Source organism: Pan troglodytes, chromosome 9 (assembly GCF_028858775.2).
Source record: "Pan troglodytes isolate AG18354 chromosome 9, NHGRI_mPanTro3-v2.0_pri, whole genome shotgun sequence".
Lineage (NCBI taxonomy): Eukaryota > Metazoa > Chordata > Mammalia > Primates > Hominidae > Pan > Pan troglodytes.
This window is the reverse complement of record NC_072407.2, coordinates 26,743,487-26,764,662: the sequence shown is the minus strand read 5'-3', so window position 1 is coordinate 26,764,662 and position 21,176 is coordinate 26,743,487. Positions and strand designations below refer to the sequence as shown.

At 35.0% G+C, this 21,176-nt stretch overlaps 1 protein-coding gene across 22 annotated transcripts in view; it reads right to left on the bottom strand.

Moving 5' to 3' along the window:
* GAS2 (growth arrest specific 2) overlaps positions 1-21,176 on the bottom strand; it is a 731,425-nt gene that overhangs the window by 630,766 nt on the left and 79,483 nt on the right. For all 22 annotated transcript variants that reach the window (XR_008538012.2, XR_008538008.2, XR_008538009.2 and 19 more), the window contains exon 4: positions 4,854-4,995. Coding sequence is in view for 12 of the 22 variants with exons in the window: in XM_009460085.5 (XP_009458360.1) it covers positions 4,854-4,995 (142 nt within the window). In the remaining 10 variants the exon portion in view is untranslated. The remainder of the gene's footprint in view (positions 1-4,853; positions 4,996-21,176) is intronic.

The following is a 21,176-nucleotide window of genomic DNA, read 5'->3' as shown; positions in this document are numbered from 1 at the left end:
AAAAAGTGTGTATTTTTAAAATACTTCCCCATCCCTTTTTTCGCCATCTCCCAGCTCACCAGAATGTGTATAAATAAAACAAAATAAACAAATTTCTAGGAAAAAAAGTTAACTTGACAATTTCTAAATTGATAGGCCAATGCAAATTACAAATAATAAACTGTACAGCAAGACTAGCAGTAATTTAAGAAAATGGTTAGTTACTTAAAATATCTTAGTAAAAAATGACATAAAAGCATCAGTTTCATGATTCATAATTGAAAACTCTTTTTAAGCTTGAAAACAAAGTATAGATTTCTGATCTTAATTTAAATTGTAAAACTTAGCCCCATAAAAAAACTCAACATCATTTTAGAAAACATGGTTAAATTATTTATTTAAATGAACATTTGAAAAATTACTAAATTTACTGTTAGGAAGATTATTGATTAATACAGTCCAATAACTTTTACATTTCGGTGAAACTGAAAATATAAATACTTTCACACCTAGAGCCTTCTATAGCTATATATATTTTTAACTCTACAACTAAAAGTTAATTTCTTATAAAATAATTATTGGGGTCTATTTTGTTTATAGACTGAGCAACTACATACTTTTGAATTCAAGAAAATACTTAAGTTCATCTTTTTAACTTAAAGCACAATCCTAAATATTTTAAAGGAATCTAATGAAAATGTTATTCATCTTAATATATCAGAGTAATGAAAAGAAATGTTTCTCTTGTCACTTATATGTCAACATGGTTTGAACAGCAGGGGTCAGAGTGAGTATTATATGTAGACCTTTATGGTTACAACATGCTCTGCAGACCACACAAAAACCTTTGTTATGATACAACATAGAATTCTGTAATCACTTAAAGTATCAGTTTAACTTCAACAATGTGAAAAATCCTTTTAATATACTGATGTATAAAATTTTATGTCAATAAATCTCTAGGCTAATTGGTCCAATTGCATCATAATATAAATCAATTGTTCATGTTTCAGATTACATGCCATAATTCTTCACTATCTTAAGTTTGTTAATAGATAATTGAAGAAAATGATATAATTTACAACCTAATTACTATCTATTTTTCCTTCAAATTCTGAATGTGAAATTTTATTGTTAAATATAGATACAAACGGGTGACCTCATGTTAATCATATATCATATTTTCCCATATCCTTAAATAGTTTCAAGAATATTGTCTTTGGATGGCATCTATGGATGACTACAATTTGTTTAAGCTGCTACCAAATATCATAGGTTCCAGCTATTTTTTTTTAATGTTTCAGTAGACATTCTGGTTCCTATCTCTACTAATTGCCTTTTAATACATTTTTGGAAGCAGAACAACTTAATCAAAGTGTATAAATACTTCTGAGGTCTTTGATATAAAATTGCCTTCCAAAGAAAGCATGCCAATTTCCAATTTTCTTCAGCAATGTATGGAAGATTCTGATATAATATATACTTACCAATACTAACTATATAATTTTCTTAATTTAGCTATTTTTTCATAGCTAAAATCTACCTTTAGTAATAAGGTAGATTTTATTCACATCTAGTAATAAGGTAGATGTGAACAAAATCTACCTTATTACTAAAGGGTCCAACATTTTAACATCTTAATTGGATTTTTATAAGTCTTTTGCAAATAGGTTCTTCATCTCCACTTTTCTATGGGTTTATTTCTGAAACATTTCAGGATGTAGCGAACACATGATCTAAGAACTGACATTTTACAGTGGAAAAGTTATCTCTAAAGAATGTCACAGAGTATAAATAATAGGTTAAACCCTGTATGTGGCATAGGAAGTTATCTGCCAAGCATAAAAAAGACAAGAAGCATGACATAAACATATGAAATTAGTTGCTCTCCCTTCTCCCCAGTTCATCGCTTGCACACCTTCCCTCACCCACTGAGGTTTCTTGCCATTAGCTGTTGTGAAAAGAGAACAGTGAGTTGTGAATCAAGATCCTCTGACAAATAATTGTACAAAAAAGCACTGCAACAGAGGGTAGCATATCAGTTGCCACAAAGATAAGGATGCTTTATGCAGGCAAAGACCTTTGAACAGCTAAACACAGAAGCCTCTTCATACACACTCAGTACAGTGATCTACTTTATCATTCAAACACATTTTTCCCATTCATCAGAGCATCTTTTCATTTTATTTGCTGTTCAAAACACTAGGACACAAAGGATGTGCTTCATCTTCTGTGCCACTGAAATGAAATCTTGAGGTTAAAAAAAAAAGCCTTGCCCCAAATTTCCTTTCAAAAGTGAAGTGTGAAAAGACATCAAGCAGAGGACACAGTGTTATTGTTGCAAGAAAGTCAATTCTGCAAGTAGAGTCCAAAGCCATCAGCAGCGGCTCAATCTCTTCCTCACCCACAATGAATAATTAAAAAAAAAAAAAAAACAAGGAGAAAGGGTTCCACTTGTGGAAATGGAACTTCTTATTGTCCTTCCTCCTGATTATCATGAACATTTATGAGCACAGCTGTTTCCTTTCTCTGACTAATCCTAAAGTCAATGCCATAATATTGACCCCCTTCTATTACATCCCTAGAGCCTATTACATATCACTTTGGGTTCTATTCTGAGCAGGAGAAATTGCAAATTTATCTTTTCATTGAGCAGCAACTGGAAAACCTAACTAATTAATTTAACTTGGTACTGAGAAGTTTACAAAAGATTTTTAAATTTTTATAGCCTTTAAAATTTGTACAAAAATTTTTGTACAATTATATATGTAATATATATAACGTATGGGCTTTTTATAATGTCAGAATATATTTTTTCAAACAGGCTGAAGAAGTAGGCCATCTAAAAGTTCTTCCTGACATAATTTTATTTGTTATAGAGTATGCATTTATATACCAGGGTCATTATATAAGTTGCTTTAAACTTTATAATTTTAGGGTAAAATGTAGTATTATTTGGATGGGGTTTTAAAAAGCCATCAAAGTAAATACACATTAGAACCTTCACCTATAGTGCTATTTCTAGCAGAGAGGATTTAATATTAGATGGACTCTTCTTGGTGTCCACAGGAAAATTTCATTAGTTCAAACAACAAAAGAAGTCATGGACAATGAGAAAATGAGACAAGACCATATTTACATTCATAGCTTTTATTAACCAATTTAGCCTATAGTAATCACTGAGAAAATGCTTCTTTAATGAAAAATTGTACAATGAACAAACTAGCAAATTAACGATAGTTTCCCCATGTGATTGTTCTTTGGCAATTCAGAGGCACTGTAGAATTTTAAATCGTGATGTTAATCGTCCACACATGCAGAGTGTACTCCTTGTTACTAAGATTTGATTTTATGGCTAGATATTTTTACATGATCTTAACATTTACCAGATCTTGTAAGCAATTTTATTTAATTGTTTGTGCAAATAATTCTTTTACACCCCCTTCCTATAATCCTCCACTCGCATGGTTTCCTACAAACCTGAAAGTTAAAATTGATCTGTAAATTAACCACAGGACTGAAAAACAGGTATTATCCATGTACGCACACATCTTCCACCAAATTTTTTTACTTTGATATGAGGAAATGGTAATAATAATCAAAAGCTGATTTATTTACTGAGCATTTCATGAGCACACTATTGTGTACAGCAGACTACTGTGAGATTATTCTGTTTCCTTTTTTTTATTCAGGTCTAGCATATTCCCCCAGGCTAAATTTATGCTGTTCCCATCTTTGCTAAGAGAATTTTCAGAAATTTGATGGTATTTCTTTGCCATATCACGCCAACTCCTCTGAGAACAAATACAGATTTCCTTAAGCACATAAAATGAGTGAGATTTCAGCTGTTTCCGTAAATTTCCTAGGTTACGCATGGGAATGGGGCCTAGGGGCAATAGGCATTTTGGCTGTTTGGAAGGTAATTTGTATACTTGTTCTCTCTGAAGGATGCTCACCTTACTTTGATATTAATATTTGTTATTATATGACCTAACAAATTGATTTTTAAGGCTTCAGGCAAAAAGAAAGCGAAGTTTTTTTCTCTACATGTCTCCTTTCTCAATTTGGTTGCATTTTGCAAAAATGAGCCTTTAGTTCTAATATTTTACATATTTGAGTTGTACTGTGGTGGAGCCTACATGGAAAGTTTGAACATGTTATCCTAGTGTATGGAGTGGTATTGAAACACTGAATGCTCCAATGTATGTTTTCTGCCAAAGAAATAAGCTCATTCTATGATTTGGAAGTGACTTTGCCTAAATTCAATCAGAAACAACTACAGAAATCTATGCAGTTATCTCAGTAGGTGTAGGCACTAAGGTATCTGTCTTTTAATTCAACATCTTTGATGATATTAATCTCTTGTTATCTTGCCTGATTTTTAACTCACTAAAAAATAAATAAATGAATGAATAATCTGTATGTTCAATAAAGGTAGAGCTTATGGGCAATAGTGTTTCCATACTGTTGTAGAGGTGAAAAGACAAGAGTGCTCCTATGGCTAGAACATGCACAGCTACCCTTTAATCCAGATCAAAGCCTGGGGGTAAAATTTGGTCCTCTGTTTTCCAAATATCCACAATTTTGCACCAATTTTCCACTAATGGCCCTTATATTTAGCTTGGAAAGAATTCTGCTACTTCTGTTTCTATTCTTGTATCCATGAGGTAACCAATAGTAAGAGGGCATATTCATTTTTCTATTTTCAAAGTATCAAGTTAGCAGCAAACCTGCAAGATTTCAACAAACTCAGACTTTTTAAGCTAATAATCTGCAAAATGACATCATACAAAAAACTTTTTGACGGCTATACTGACAAAGACAAAAGATAATTTGAGTATCTTATCAACTAAAATTCTGAAGTTAATACATACCCAAACCTTCCGATTCAAATAGACACGTTTCATCCACCCCTAAATCTCGGCACCAGGATAAGAAATTTGCTGTATTGTCTCTGGCAAAAAAGGAGCCCGAGGGTGCACTGGTTTTGCATGGGATCTTCTTCAACGGTAGATTCTGAAAAATAAAGAAATTCGTTCTAGGAGAAATCTGTCAAAGTTAGCACAATGATGTTTTAAAAACATGTTTTCAACAAAATGCTTTGGAATGACCTCATGCCAATAAGTAGGTTTGCAAAGAACCCTAGAAAGGAAATATAACGCTATGCAATTAACCTGGCAGTAAGGGACTGAAAATCTGTTCCTGCAAGCACATATCCTTTTCTTTTTAGTACCTAGGAGTAAAGATAGTTAAGTACTTTTCTTGGCTCAGGCTGCTGCTTCTCTTTTTCTTCTATAATTTTTATGGCCTTCCCTTTCATCTAAGCATTCTATCAGTATTTTTCACAAAGTACTTATAAATGTATTTCTCATTGGTGAAAGAGGAATGGGAGAAATACAAATATATAAATATGATATACACATAACATATATACACCTGCATTCTTAGAGGTATAAACACATACTGTAAAAATTACACAAGAACAAAAAACCAAACACCGCATATTCTCACTCATAGGTGGGAATTGAACAATGAGATCACATGGACACAGGAAGGGGAATATCACACTCTGGGGACTGTTGTGGGGTGGGGGGAGGGGGGAGGGATAGCATCGGGAGATATACCTAATGCTAGACGACGAGTTAGTGGGTGCAGTGCACCAGCATGGCACATGTATACATATGTAACTAACCTGCACAATGTGCACATGTACCCTAAAAGTTAAAGTATAATAAAAATAAATAAATAAATAAAAGTACACAAGAATTATAAAGTCAAAAGAGAGCAGCAGAATTATTTAACATCACAAGTCTCAGTCATCAATACCAAGAAAGTGAAATGTTAAAAAATAATGTAATGATAACATTTGCTGTGTGTGGTGGCTCATGCCTGTAATCCCAGCACTCTGGGAGGCCGAGGCAGGAGGATTGGAGTCCAGGAGTTCGTGACTAACCTGGGCAACATAATGATATCCTATCTCTACAAATAAAAATAAAAATTAGCCAGGTATTGTGTGCATCTATGGTCCCAGCTACTTGGGGAGCTGAGGCAAGAGGATTGCCTGAGCCCAGGAAGTTGAGGCTGCAGTGAACCTTGATCATGCCACCGCACTTCAACTCAGGTGACAGAGTGAGATATTCTATCAAAAATATAACATTCTACAGACTTTTTTCCAGACTATTTTCTTTTAAACCACAGGATATAGCGATAGCATATAATACAAACATAATTCTGGTCTGAACTCTGCTATCTGACCTTGAAATGCATGGTTTACATTCTGCATCATTTCTATTCTGGTATAAGAATGTGCTTAAGATAAGGGTGGGGGTGAACCTGGATAGACTTTTCTGTTAACCATCTCGTAAAATTTAAACAGGAAATCTCCCTTGGAACCATACCAAGTGTTATCTTTTTTCTTTAATAGAAATAAATTATTTCCATGACATTCCATGAAGCTAAAGAATGTAATTCTTTGTGATGTGAAAGAATGAGCATGCCTTCGGGTGAACTGGGCTACATAGGACTTTGCCTCAACAAGCAAAAAAATCAAGGGAGAAGCAGTTTGTGATTTAAACTTATAAAATCTTTCTTATATTCACAGTGAACCCTTAAATACAACCAAAATATTGTTGATTGTTGAACTCATTTACAAGGATGGTTATTAAAAAAATAAAATAGTGGCTTAGGTGGATTGGTAAAGTCCTGCCAACATGCAACTCTTACTAGAGTTCTTACTAGAGTTCCAAGGATTTTGTGGTTATACATAATAACTTAAAACATTCAGTTACCACATCACTCAAAATGGGTGTCTGTCTAATCTCAAAGATCCATCTCTTTGTTGCAACTCGAATTTGATTTAGGATAGATATAATCAAAGTTTCTGCATAAATACACAGATATATACTTCAGGCACTATAGCTATATAAACCATATATAGGGTTACCCTATACAGAAATATTTCCTTAAATGATTTTGTCCAGATATCAAGTAATGGTTTTCAAAAGAATGCTTTCCTAGATGACTTATAAAAACAATCAGAAATAGTGTAGTATAATGTTTCCCTTGTAAAGTAATCATAAACATTAATTAGTATGTATTAAAATTAAAATATAAATTCCTTAAATCTAGCAATTCACTTCTAAGAATATATTCTACACAGAAAATAGCATTCATGATTAAAATATATGTACAAGTATATTTGTTGCAACACTGATTGAATAGCAAAAAACAAAAATACATCAAGAGAGCTGGTAGAATGACATACAATACATAAATACAATGAAACTCTATACATTCATAAAAAATACAACACATGTACATGTATTGAACCAGAAATATGTTCAGAATATACTCTTAAGCAGAAACAAACTTGCAAACAGATATTTTTCCTATGATGTGTCATTTTATGATGTATGTACATGCGTACACATTAGTGTGTGTATACACATGCAACATAGATGGCCATAAAGTTAAATTGCATGTAAATATGTTGTGATACATATATAAATATTTACATGATTATAGAACGTAAATTTAGAAATAATTCAAGAAGGACATGCATAAATTGATAGTAATTGCCCTTGAGGAAGGGAATTGATTGATGTATCAAGGAACATTTACTTATTTTATATAATTCCAAAACAAGTAATAGGATTTTTAGTGACTTTTATATTTTATCAATACTACCAAATTAAAAAAAAAATCAAAGTAGTAGGCAAGTTATGTCAGCCAAAACATATTATAAAAATAATCTGCTGAATAAAATCTCCAAGAGATGATGGTAAAGCTTTTTTATGACATGAATAAGGTAAAAACTATGTTTAGGAAAAGAACAAAATTAAATCCAAACAATGAGCCACTTTAAGATCTACCACCTATATCCCTGGCAGGCAGAAAAAACTACCACTTCAAATCAATATGCGAGTTTGCATGTAAAAACTATAATCTAGGAACTATAAAATAATTCACATAGCTACAGCCTTGCTAAATGACATGAGGTACATGATCTACGTGGCAAAAAGGAACAAAATATCCATTTTGCACTGAAGAAGCAAGAGATTGATTTGACACTTAATCCACTAAGGGATACATTTTGAAAGAATATGCACAAGTGACAAGCCCTCAAATATCATTCAGCCCACTCTTGAAGAAATTACAAGGACAACCACTGAGCGTATAAATGAAAATAGCATTTATTTTCCCTTTACAAAGTCATGCACCTATCATATGCCAGAATCTCAGAATTTACTTAAAATTCAGTGCAATCATATTGGAAGACAGGTAAGTCATTTTAAGACAAATAAAATGAAAGCTGGCTATTGATACTCCAAAACTTGGGAATCCCCAGTGTAGAAGAATTTAGCAGTAACACTGATCTAACTACTTGGCATTTAGGTAATTTATGGGCTATTTGCTTCTGTTAAATTGAGTGTTTCCATGCCAGCTGAAGACTGGGAAATAGTAAACAGCGTGAATAGAAGCTTCCAATTTTCATCCAGATAAAATATTTTATTTGAGGATTTTTTAAGTCACACTCATTAGTCCTATCAAGTCTATCACATGTAACTAGAAATAAGGATCTCTGCTCATCAAGAATTTAAAAGAGAACCTTCAATAGCTCACCTGATATGTTTCCATATTAGTCTTCCATTAACTGCTCAATTCATCAAAGAATTACAGCATTTAAATTGTATATTATCTTTGTTTACTCATGAAAGCTTTTTTAGACAATATTATGTCCTCAAAAACTAATAGATGAATGAATTAATGAATTGTTAGACTGCCTCCTCAAACTAGATCATAATTGGCTTGAGAACAGGACCAAATACTCTGTATTAGAATTTTTACATCCCCAAGGGACATGTTCCCAGCGCCTTCAAAATTCACTAAGTTAATGGGATAACTATGCAAAAAATGCTTTCAAAAAATTCAGGAAAGCATAACTGAAAAATTTAATACCTTCAAACCTTTTCTGAAAGTTACTGAATATGAATAATGAATAGAAAACAGTCAAGCTGAACCTAAATTGGATAGAAATTTAGGCTCACTCACTCACTAGCAAGAGTCATGCTATATTGTACAACAGTGTCCATAGTGTAGGATTCAATATTTTGTGTTAGCAAAATGAGAAGTTACTACCAATAAGCTATTGGGATTGTGTGCAAGCAGTCAATAGGATAAATAGCAAAATTTATAATATCAAGACTACTGATTTTATCTCTCAGCAAGATTAATCCAACATACATACTTACAGCTTCTAAAATATTTACAGATTGGTTGATCGACCCTATAAGAGAACAGTTATGCATTCCAAAAGTGCCCTTCCAATTCCCATCAGGAAACAACCAAGATTGGTGGCAATAAACAGAAAAAAATTAAATTTTCTTCTAAAGGCTGTTATTACTAATTCAACCCACTGCCTTTCAGATTAGTTTCTAGGTAGGGCTCTGGAGTCCAATTACTTGAGTTCAAATTCAGCTATATTTCCCTTCATGCTATGATTAGGAAATGTACTTAAAATCTGTATTTCAGTGTCCTCTGCTATATTATGTTCATAAAACAAGATGTACACCCCATTGACTATGTGTATGGGGGTGCAAATTAATTAAAGTGTATTAGTAAGCATTCAAAAAAGGTCACCAATGCAAGTAAAAACATACTGAATATCTATGATTTCCTTCTCTCATATTTTCTTGCCAACATTGCATTATGTCTGTTATGGGTACAAGAATTCAGAAATAGACTGCCAAATGATTTACTTCTTCCTATCTTTACCCTAAATTTGAACCTTAGCTTCTGAATAGTTTTCTAATATAACTTTCTACATTGATAAAAATGTCCTGTATCTGTGCTAACCAATATGGTAGCTAGCCATTAGCCACATGTGGCTATTGAATAGTTGAACTTTTAAGCATTTATTTCATTTATCAACTTATATTTAAATAGCCACGTGTGGATAGTGGCTATCATATTAGATAGTACATTCATAGTGGGAGAAGTGAAGCTATAATTTGGAGTTTTATAAAGTGTGGTGTTTGACTACATGACTAGCTTCCCTCCTAAATCGTCTCCATGTCTCTCAACTCCCATCAAATCCAGTAGTTACCCTGGGTGTAGTTACTAAGACATACAAACACGCAAGTCATTTTCAAATATTGTACATATATGCTGCAGTATGTCCTAGTTATGGTGTCATGAAGCGCATTCATAACTAATTCTATTTATAGTGTTGTAATAATCTGCATCTGGAGAACCGGATCTTATTTAGCATTATACTGCCACAGTGCCAAATGTGGTGCTTTACACACAGGAGGTACTGACTTACTGTTTTCTGAAAGTTATGGTGGGGTTGGGGAGGAGGGTACTCATGTTGTAAGTGCCTTCAGTGCTCTAGGTACACAACGTTCACTTTCATATGGATTGTCCTATTTAATTCTCAAAAAAACACCACCAAATGAATTGGGTAGGTAAGAGAAGCCTCATTTTCCAGAGAAGAAACTGAGCTTATGCACAGTTCAAACCAAATCATTCGGTCTCTTGTGCTCCTACACTTTCAACTGTTCCATGATAGCCCACCAATGCCTTGAAGGTAATATATTTCACATTTGATTTATTTCCCAAATGTTTGTCCAGGCAGCATTAAAATAAATAATCAAATATTCTCTTTCACCTATTCAAGTCAAGAGAAAAAAAGACTGAGAGAATGGTATCTTTAGTTCCCTTGCATTGTGCGAACTGAAAATTTAATACTGGTAGTATAAATAATTCATTCTTCACAAAAGTTTGAGTCATACTACTCCCCTTGATTACATCAAGTAGACATTTGAGATATAAAACAGAAGAGATACATAAACGAAGACATGAGGCTTGCCAAGAACTAATATTTTTTCTTTTCCAAAGGGTATATAGAGTGTACGGTTCAAATAGGCAGGCAATAAAGTCACTCTTTCCATGATGGAATTAATGTTTCCGCCTGTATCCCCATGCTACTTTTAGTTTCACTGTATATTTAATAGAAAAAATAATCTCTCTCAATAAAATTATTTCCTTGAACATTCATAGTATCAAGGTATCTAACTATAACAACCAAGTGGCTTGAAAAATGATGAAAATATAGTCTTTAAGATAAAAATTATAGAAATGTTTAAAAAGGGAAAAAAAACTTCGTGGTACCTTAACCCTCTCCTGGGGACTCTGCAGTAAGACCCTGTGCCTCAAGCAGTGAGCTATGATTTAGGACAGTTGAACACACTATGCTTGAATCCAAAATTGACCCTTTCTCCTTTCTCCCTCTCCAAGATAAATTCCACTTTATATAGAACAGATCTTAGATCAAAATTTTAGTGCAATATTCATGCTGTAATGCCATAGGAATATTCACATACACAAAAAGGAAATATAAAACAAGTTTCTCAGAGCAGAGTTTTAGTACACCTTTCTTCCTCTAAAATCATGAAATTAATCACTTAACTAACAAAGTTGGCAAATAAGTACAGCATTTTGAATTATCTGAAATCATCTCTGGCGTAATATAAACTAATGTTTGAAATGAAGGTCAAACCTAGTCCTCAAACCTCAGGCTTACAAGATGGACAATAAAAGTTACTATGTAAATAAGTTGAAAACATATCTACTAAAAATCTGCCCATGGATGCTTATAGCAGTTCTATTCGTTGGAAACAACCAAGATATCCTTTAGTAGATGAATAATAAAGAAACGATGGTAAAGTCAGACAATGGATTATTCGGTGCTAAAAATAGAGAGCTATCAAGTCATGAAAACACAAGGTGGAAGTTTAAATGCATATTACTAAGTGAAAGAAGCCAATCTAAAACAATACTACAGACTGTATGATTCCAACTACATGACAATCTGGAAAAGGCAAACCATGAAGACAGTAAAAAGATCAGGGGTAGCAGGGAGGGACGGATGAAAAGGTAGAGCACACAGAATTGTTAGGTCAGTGAAACTATTCTGTATGTAATTATATTGGTGGATACACGTCATCTGTAAAAACCCAGACTGTTTAACACTAAGAGTGAACCCTAAAAACTATGGACTTTGGGTGACAATGTGTTAATGTAGGTTCAATGACTGTTAACAAATATACCACTCTGGTGTACTTTCCACTCAATTTTGCTGTGAACTGAAAGCTTCTCTAATAGGTGAAATCTAAAAATGTTGAACTCATAAAGTCAGGGACTAGAACGGTGATTGCCAGGGGTAGGAAAAAGGGGTTGAGGGCTTGGGACATGTTAGTCAAGGGTACAGTTTCAGTTAGCCAGTATGAGTAAGTCCTGGAGATCTATTGTACAACCTGGTGACTATTATTAATAACAATGTATCACATAATAATTGCTAAGAGAGAAGATTTTAAATGTTCTCGTCAGAAAAAAATAAGTGGAGTGATGAATATTTTAATTACCTTGATTTAATCATTTCATAATGTATGCATATATGAAAACATCACAAATACACCATAAATATATGTAATTTTTGTTACATGTTAATTATACCTTAACAAAGCTTTAAAATAATGTCTACAAAAAGATTACTATGTCATTGATAGTTTGAGAAGTATCAAATGCTTCGCAAAGGAGAAAGTATAGGAAGTTTGACAACAAATGCATCCCTTCCATTTTTATATACTGTGTGCCTAATTTATATATACATCCACATGGGAATCATCATCAACTACGAAAAGCTTCTGTTCTCCCAACTAATCGTTTGCATATGAACACACTGAGATTAATTTCTTAAAACCTCCAAAAATCTAGTTCTACACTTTAAAATTAAGTCAATTGGTGAGCCTATCTAAAAAATTTAAATAGAAATCTCAGTGTTCATAATGAGGAGTAATAGAAAGATTTTAATATTTATTATTATTATTATTATTTCAATAGTTTTGGGGAAACAGGTGGTGTTTCATTACATGGCTAAGTTCTTTAGGTATAATTTCTGAGATTTTGGTGCACCCATCACTTGAGCAGTGTACAATGTACCCATTGTGCAGTCTTTTATCCCTCAACCCCCTCCCACCCTTCCCCCAAAGTCCTCATAGTCCATTATATTATTCTTATGCCTTTTCATCTTCATAGCTTAGCTCCCACTTATAACTGAGAACACGCAATGTTTGGTTGTCCATTCCTGAGTTACTTCACTTAGAATAATGGTCTCGAACTCTATTCAGGTTGCTGTGAATGCCATTATTTCATTCCATTTTATGACTGAGTAGTATTCCATGATACATATATACACACAAACATACACATACACACACGTCATATATATATATATATATATATGACACATTTTCTTTATCTACTTATTAGTTGATGGACATTTAGGCTGGTTCCATATTTTCACAATTGCAAATTGTGCTGCTATAAACATGCGTGTGTAAGTGTCTTTCATATAATGACTTATTTTCTTCTGGGTATATACTCAGTAGTGGGATTGCTGGATCAAATAGTATTTGTACTTTTAGTTCTTTAAGGAATCTCCATACTGTTTTCGATGGTGGTTGTATTAGTTTAATTTCCCACCAGCAGTAAAAAAAGTGTTCCTTTTTTTACCATATCCATGCCAACATCTATTATTTTTTGATTTTTAAATTATGGCCATTCTTGCAGAAGGTGGTATCACATTGTGGTTTTGATTTGCATTTCCCTGATAATTAGTGATGTTGAGCATTTTTTCAGATGTTTATTGGCCATTTGTATATTTTCTTTTGAGAATTGTCTATTCATGTCCTTTGCCCACTTTTTGATGGGATATTCTTTTTTTTTTCTTGCTGATTTGTTTGAGTTCCTTGTAGATTCTGGATATTAGTCCTTTGTCAAATGCATAGTTTGTGAATATTTCTCTCATACTGTGGGTTGTCTGTTTACTCTGGTGATTGCTTATTTTGCTGTGAAGGAGCTTTTTAGTTAAGTCCCATCTATTTATCTTTGTTTTGTTGCATTTGCTCTTGGGTTCTTGGTCATCAACTCTTTGTCTAGGATAATGTCTAGAAGAGCTTTTCCTGATGTTATCTTCCAGAATTTTTACAGTTTCAGGTCATCTTAGAGTTGATTTTTATGTAAGGTGAGAGACAGAGATCCAGTTTCATTCTTCTACATGTGGTTTGCCAGTCTTCCCAACACTATTTATGAAATAGTGTGTCCATTCTCCAATTTATGTTTTTGTATGCTTTGTTGAAGATCAGCTGGCTGTAAGTATTTGGCTTTATTTCTGGGTTATATATTTTGTTCCATTGGTCTATGTGCCTATTTTTATATCATACCATACTGTTTTGGTAACTATATCCTTACAGAATAGTTTGAAATCGGGTAATGTGATGCCATCAGATTTGTTCTTTTTGCTTAGTCTTGCTTTGGCTATGTAGGCTCTTTTTTGGTCCCATATGAATTTTAGGATTTTTTTTCCTAGTTATGTGAAGAATGATGATTGTATTTTGATGGGAATTGCATTGAATTTGTAGATTGCTTTTGGAAGTATGGTCATCTTCACAATATTAATTCTACCCATCCATGAGCATGGGATGTGTTTCCATTTGCTTGCGTTGTCTATGATTTCTTTCCGTGGTGTTTTGCAGTTTTCCTTGTAGAAGTCTTTCACTTCTTTGGATAGGTATATTGCTAAGTATTTTATTATTTTTTGTGGCTACTGTAAAAGGGGTTGAGTTCTTGATTTGATTCTCAGCTTGGTCGTTGTTGGTATATGGCAGTGCTACTGATTTGTGTACCTTGATTTTGTATGCTAAAACTTTACTGAATTCATTAATCAGATCTAGGAGTTTTTTAAGGAGTCTTTAGGGTTTTCTAGGTATATGATCATATCATCAGTAAACAGCAACAGTTTGACTTCCTCTTTACTAATTTGAATGTCCTTTATTTCTTTTTTTCTTTTTTTTTTTTGAGACAGAGACTTACTGTGTGTGTTACCCAGGCTGGAGTGCAGTGGCGTGAGCTTGGCTCACTGCAACCTCCTCCTCCCAGGTTCAAGCTAGTCTCATGCATCAGCCTCCCTTGTAGGTGGGATTATAGGTGTGTGTCATTGTGCCTGACTAAATTTTGAATTTTTAGTTGAGACAATGTTTCACCATGTTGGCCAGGCAGGTCTCAAACTCCTGGCCTCAAGTGATCTGCCTGTCTCAGCCTTCCAAAGTGGTGGGATTATGGTCGTGAGCCACTGTGCCTGGCCTGAATACCCTTTCTTTCTTTCTCTTGTCTGATTGCTTTGGCTAGGACTTCCAGTACTATGTTGAATATAAGAGGTAAAAGTGGGCATCCTTGTCTTGTTCCAGTTCTCAGGGGAAATGTTTTAAATTTTTCCCTGATCAGTATGTTTGTCATAGATGGCTTTTATTAACTTAAGCTATGTCCCTTCTATGTCAATTTTGCTGACTGGTTTAATCATAAAGGGATGCTGGATTATTGCCAAATGCTTTTTCTGCATCTACTGAGATGATCATATGTTTTTGGTTTTTACTTCTGTTTATGTGGTGTGTCACATTTATTGATTTGTTAAACCACCCCTGCATCCCTGGTATGAAACCCACTTGATCATGGCGGATTATCTTTTGGATATGCTGTCGAATTCAGTTAGCTAGTACTTTGTTAAGGATTTTTTCATCTATGTTCATCAGGGATATTGGTTTGTAGTTTTTTTTGTTATGTCCTTTCCTGGTTTTGGTATTAGGGTAACACTTGATTAATAGAATGATCTAGGGAAGATTAGCTCTTTATCTTTTGGAATAGTTTCAGCAGGATTGGTACCAATTCTTTGAATGTCTGATAAAATTCAGCTATAAATCTTCCTGGTCCTGAACTTTTTTTGTTGGCATTTTTAAAAATTACTGTTTCAATCTTGCTACTTGTTATTGGTCTCTTCAGAGTTTCTATTTCTTCCTGGTTTAATCTACAAGGGTTGTATATTTCCAGGAATTTATCCATCTCCTGTAGGCTTTCTAGTTTGTGTGCATAAACTTGTTCATAGTAGTCTTAAATGGTCTTTTGTATTTCTGTGTTATCAATTGTAATATCTCTTGTTTTGTTTCTTTTCTTTTTTTTTATTTTTTATTTTTATTTTATTTTTTTTGAGACAGAGTCTTGCTCTGTCACCCAGGCTGGAGTGCAATGGCGTGATCTCAGCTCACTGCAACCTCTGCCTCCCGGGTTCAAGTGATTCTCCTGCCTCAGCCTTCTGAGTAGCTGGGACTACAGGCACGTGCCACCACACTCGGCTAATTTTTGTATTTTTTAGTAGAGAAAGGGTTTCAAAATGTTGTTCATGGTGGTCTTGAACTCCTCACCTGGTGATCCGCCTGCCTTGGCCTCCCAAAGTGCTGGGATTACAGGTGTAAGCCACCACACCTGTGGCACCTGGCCTGTTTCTAATTAAGCTTATTTGGAATGTCTCTCTTCTTTTCTTGGTTAATCTCATTAATAGTCTATCAATTTTGTTTATCTTTTCAAAGAACAAGCTTTTTGTTTCATTTATATTTTGTATTTTTTGTCATTGTTTCAATTTCATTTAGTTCTGCTCTGATCTTTGTCATTTCTTTTGTTCTCCTGGGTTTGAGTTTGGTTTATTCTTGTTTCTCTAGTTCCTTGAGGTGTGAGCATAGATTGTCTATTTGTGTTCTTTCAGACTTTTTGATGTAGGCATTTAATGCTATGAACTTTCCTCTTAGCACTGCTTTTGCTGAATCCTAGAGGTTTTAATTGGTTGCATCATTACTATTGTTCAGTTCAAAGAATTTAATTTTCATCTTGATTTCATTGTGGACCCAAGTATCATTCAGAAGCAGATTATTTAATTTCCATGTATTTGTATAGCTTTAAGGGTTCTATTTGGAGTTAATTTCCAATTTTATTCCACTGTGGGCTGAGAGAGTACTTGATATAATTTCAATTTTCTTAAATTTATTGAGACTTGTTTTGTAGCCTATCTTAGAGAATGTTCCAGGTGTTGAAGAAAAGAATCTTTATTCTGCAGTTGTTGGACAGAATATTCTGTAAATATCTGTGAAGTCCATTTGTTCTAGGGTATAGTTTAAGTCCACTGTTTCTTTGTTGACTTTCTGTCTTGATGATCTATCTAGTGCTGTCAGTGGAGTATTGGGTTTCCTCACTATTACTATGCTGTCACCTATCTCATTTCCTACGTGTAGCGGTAATTGTTTTATAAATTTGGGAGCTCCCATGTTAGGTGCATATGTATTTAGAATTCTGATATTTTCCTGTTGGACTAATCCTTCTAACATTATATAATGTCCCTCTTTATCTTTTTTCACTGTTTTTCCTTTAAAGTCTGTTTTGTCTGATATAAGAATAGCTACCCCTGCTCACTTTTGGTTTCCATTTGCATGGAATATCTTTTTCTACTCTTTTACCTTAAGTTTAGGTGAGTACTTATTTGTTAGATGAGTCTCTTGAAGATGGCAGACACTTGGTTTTTGGATTTTGATCCATTCTGAGATTCTGTACCTTTTAAGTGGAGCCATTTACATTCAATGTTAGTATTCAGATGTGACATAGTAGTGTTCTATTCATCATGCTAGTTGTTACCTGAATACCCTGTTTTTTTTTTCTCATTGTGTTATTGTTTCTCATTGTTTTCTCATTGTGTTATTGGTCCTGAGAGATTTATGCTTCAAGGACGTTCTATTTTTGTGTATTTCAAGGTTTTGTTTCAAGATTTAGGACTCCTTTTAGCATTTCTTATATGCTGGCTTGGTAGTGGTGAATAATTCTCTTAGCATTTATTTGTCTGAAAAAGACTTTATCTCTCATGTATGAAGCTTAGTTTGCTGTGTACAAGATTCTTTGCTGATAATTATTTTAAGGAGGCTATAGATAGGACCCCAATCCCTTCTGGTTTACAGGGTTTCTGCTGAGAAATCTCCTGTTAATCTGATAGATTTTATTTTACAGGCTACCTGATGCTTTTGCCTCTCATCTCTTAAGATTCTTTCCTTCATCTTGACTTTAGATAACTTGATGACTATGTAAGTTCCTAGGTGATGATGTGTTCATGATTAATTTACCAGGTATTCTTTAGAGCTTCTTGTATTTGGATATCTAGATCTCTAGCAAGACCAGGGAAGTTTTCATTGATTTCCCTCAAATAAATTTTCCAAACTTTTAGATTTCTCTTCATCCTTGGGAACACCAATTATTCTTATGTTTGGTCATTTAACATAATCCCAAATTTCTTGGATTCTTTGCTCATTTTTAAAATTATTTTTATTTGTCTTCATCATATAGGGTTAATTCAAAAGCCTTCTTTGAGCTCTGAATTTTTTCTTCTACTTGTTTGATTCTATTGTTGAAACTTTCCAGTGTATTTTGCATTTCTCTAAGTGTGACATTCATTTCCAGAAGTTGTGATTGTCCTTTCTTTATGATATCTATTTCCCTAGAGACTTTTTCATCTGTATCCTATATGTTTTTGTAATTCTTTTTTCCTTTCTTTTCTTTTCTTTTTTTTTTTGACACAGTCTCACCCTGCTGCCCAGGCTGGCATGCAGTGGCACAATCTCGGCTCTGTCTCTGGGGTTCAAGCAATTCTTATGCCTCAGCCTCCCAAGTAGCTGGGACCACAGGTTTGAGCCACCACGCCTGGCTACTTTTCTGTATTTTTAGTAGATATGGGTTTTCATCATGTTGGCCAGTCTGGTCTTGAACTCCTGACTTCAAGTGATCCACCTGCCTTGGCCTCCCAAAGTGCTGGAATTACAGGCATGAGCCACTGCCCCTAGCCTTTAATTTATTTAAGTTGGTTTTCATCCTTCTCTGGTGCCACCTTGAGAAGCTTAATAATCAACTTTCTGAATTCTTTTTCTGGCATTTCAGAAATTCCTTGGTTTAGACCATTGCTGGACAGCTAGTATGATCTTTTGTGGGTGTCATAGAATGTTGTTTTGTCATATTACCAGAATTACTTTCCTAGTTTCTTCTCATTTAGGTAGAATGTTTCATTGGAAATATCTGGAACTCAAGGGCTGCTGTTCAGATTCTTTTGTCCCACAGGGTAATCCCTTGATGTGGTGCTCTCCCCTTTCTTCTAGGAATAGGGCTTCCTAAGAGCCAGACTCCTGTGACTGTTATTACCCTTCTGGATCTAGCCACCCAGTGGGGCAACTGGACTCTAGGCTGGTGCTGAGGAATGTCTGCAAAGTGTCCTGTGATGCAATCTATCTTCAGGTCTCCCAGCTGTGGATGCTGGAACCTGCTCTGGCGGAGATGGCAGGGGAGTAAAGTGGACTCTGTGGGAGTCCTTGGTTGTAGTTTCGTTTAGTGCACTGGTTTTCTTGAATGTTGGTTATGCTAGCAGTGAAGTTGTCATGTGGACAGATTCAGGACCTCTGGTTAGCCAGGGTGTGTCAGGTGGTAGAATTAGCTGTTGTTTTTTCCTTCTTCGAAGCAGGGTTGTTCTGTTATGAGTTGCTGTAACGACTTGAGTTGGTTGGCCTCCAGCCAGGAGGTGGTGCTTTAAAGAGAGTGAAAGGAGGATAGCAGTAGAAGAGGGATATAATTTTGCCCTACATTGGCCAGATGAGTGCTTAGGTTTCTCAGGTGATGGGCAGGGTCACAGAGCTCCCAAGAGATTATGTCTTTTGTCTTTGGTTACCAAGGTGGGCAGAGAAAAACCATCAGGTAGGGGGAGGGTTAGGTGGGTTTGAGCTGAGAATCTCCTTGGGCAGGGCTTGCTGCAGCCACTGTGGGTGTTTTTGGGGTGGCTTTCAGGCCAATGAAGTTATGTTCCCAGGGAGATTATGGCTGCCTCTGCTGCATTGTACAGGTCACCAGGGAAGTGGGGGAAAGCTGGCAGTGACAGGGCTCACCCAGATGCCACATAGCCAGCAAGGCCAATCTCACTCCCACCATGCCTCCAGAACTGCACTGAGTTTATATCCAGGCAGCTTGTGAGCATGGCTGAGATCTTGCCCCAGGCTATAAGCGTCCCAATTGAGAAAGCAAGCAGGGCTCTCAGGCCTCGGCCTGCCTACCCACACCATCTGTGGCTTCTGCACTTGTATCTGCACTACCTGTTTTCCTCGTCTCCCCCGATTCTGCTCAGGAAAGTTTGTGCTCAGTCAAAATTATTACAAAGTTCAGCTAGGAGCTTACTTCACCCTGTGCACCTCCTAAATTCCACCGGCTGCTTTCCTTTCCCCAAGGACCTCTGTGAGATAAGGCCAGAAATGGCTTCCCTGGACTTCAGCTGAAGACTGGAAGTGCCTATGGGGCTCTTCTGGCTGCTGCTTCTACTTTTATCTTTCATTTGGTTTCCTAAATCTGTTTTGGCTCTAAGTAAAGTTAAATCCTTCTCCCATGATCAGGATTTTTCAGTTCACAGTGGGGATATGTGTTTAGAGGGTGACTTTTCCCCCCTCACACTTTGGGAACTCATAGTTTTTTCAGCTGTCTAATGGCATTTGCAGAAGCAAGCTGCTTGTTTCAAAGGGTCTGTGAATTATTTCTGTTTTCCTGATTTGTTCCTGTGATGTTCTTGGAGCAAAAGTTCACAATGTGAGTCCCCAGACACTGTTCTGTCCATCTAAGTGGGAGCTGCTTGTTAGTCCTGTCTCTTATCTGCCACTTTTCCTACTTGAATTGTAGATTTTAACATTTTAAACTAAGAACTAACAAAGACTTTGGGAAAAATAATTATGACATTGCTGTCAAGGATGGACTAAAGGAAAAAAAATTAATGATACTTCTGCAGAAAGAAAAACAGTGATTTCTTTTTCTCCTGACACTTCCATCTTGGAAACCCTTAAGTCACAGCTGAGTGATACGACAGAAAAAGTGACATACAAAATGGAATATGAAAGACTTCTCAGGAAGAGGAAGGAGCTTGAGATAGCAGGTGTGACAACCCTCAGATTCTCCAAAAAATTAATAGAAATTATTATAAATTATAGATAATCAAATTGATGATAGTTATATTTTTGAGAATGTGCATCAGTTTTTCTGTCTCTTCCACAGTTGAGGAACTTCCTTGGGAGTAAGAAACATATATATATATACACACAGACACACATGCGTGCACACACACACACACATATCTACACACATATATATATATATATCTTGAATTTTTCATTTCCAACAAATATTCTGCATGTTCCATGACATCATAATTTATCATTATTGGCAGCAAATTGTGAATTCAGAGTCTCTGG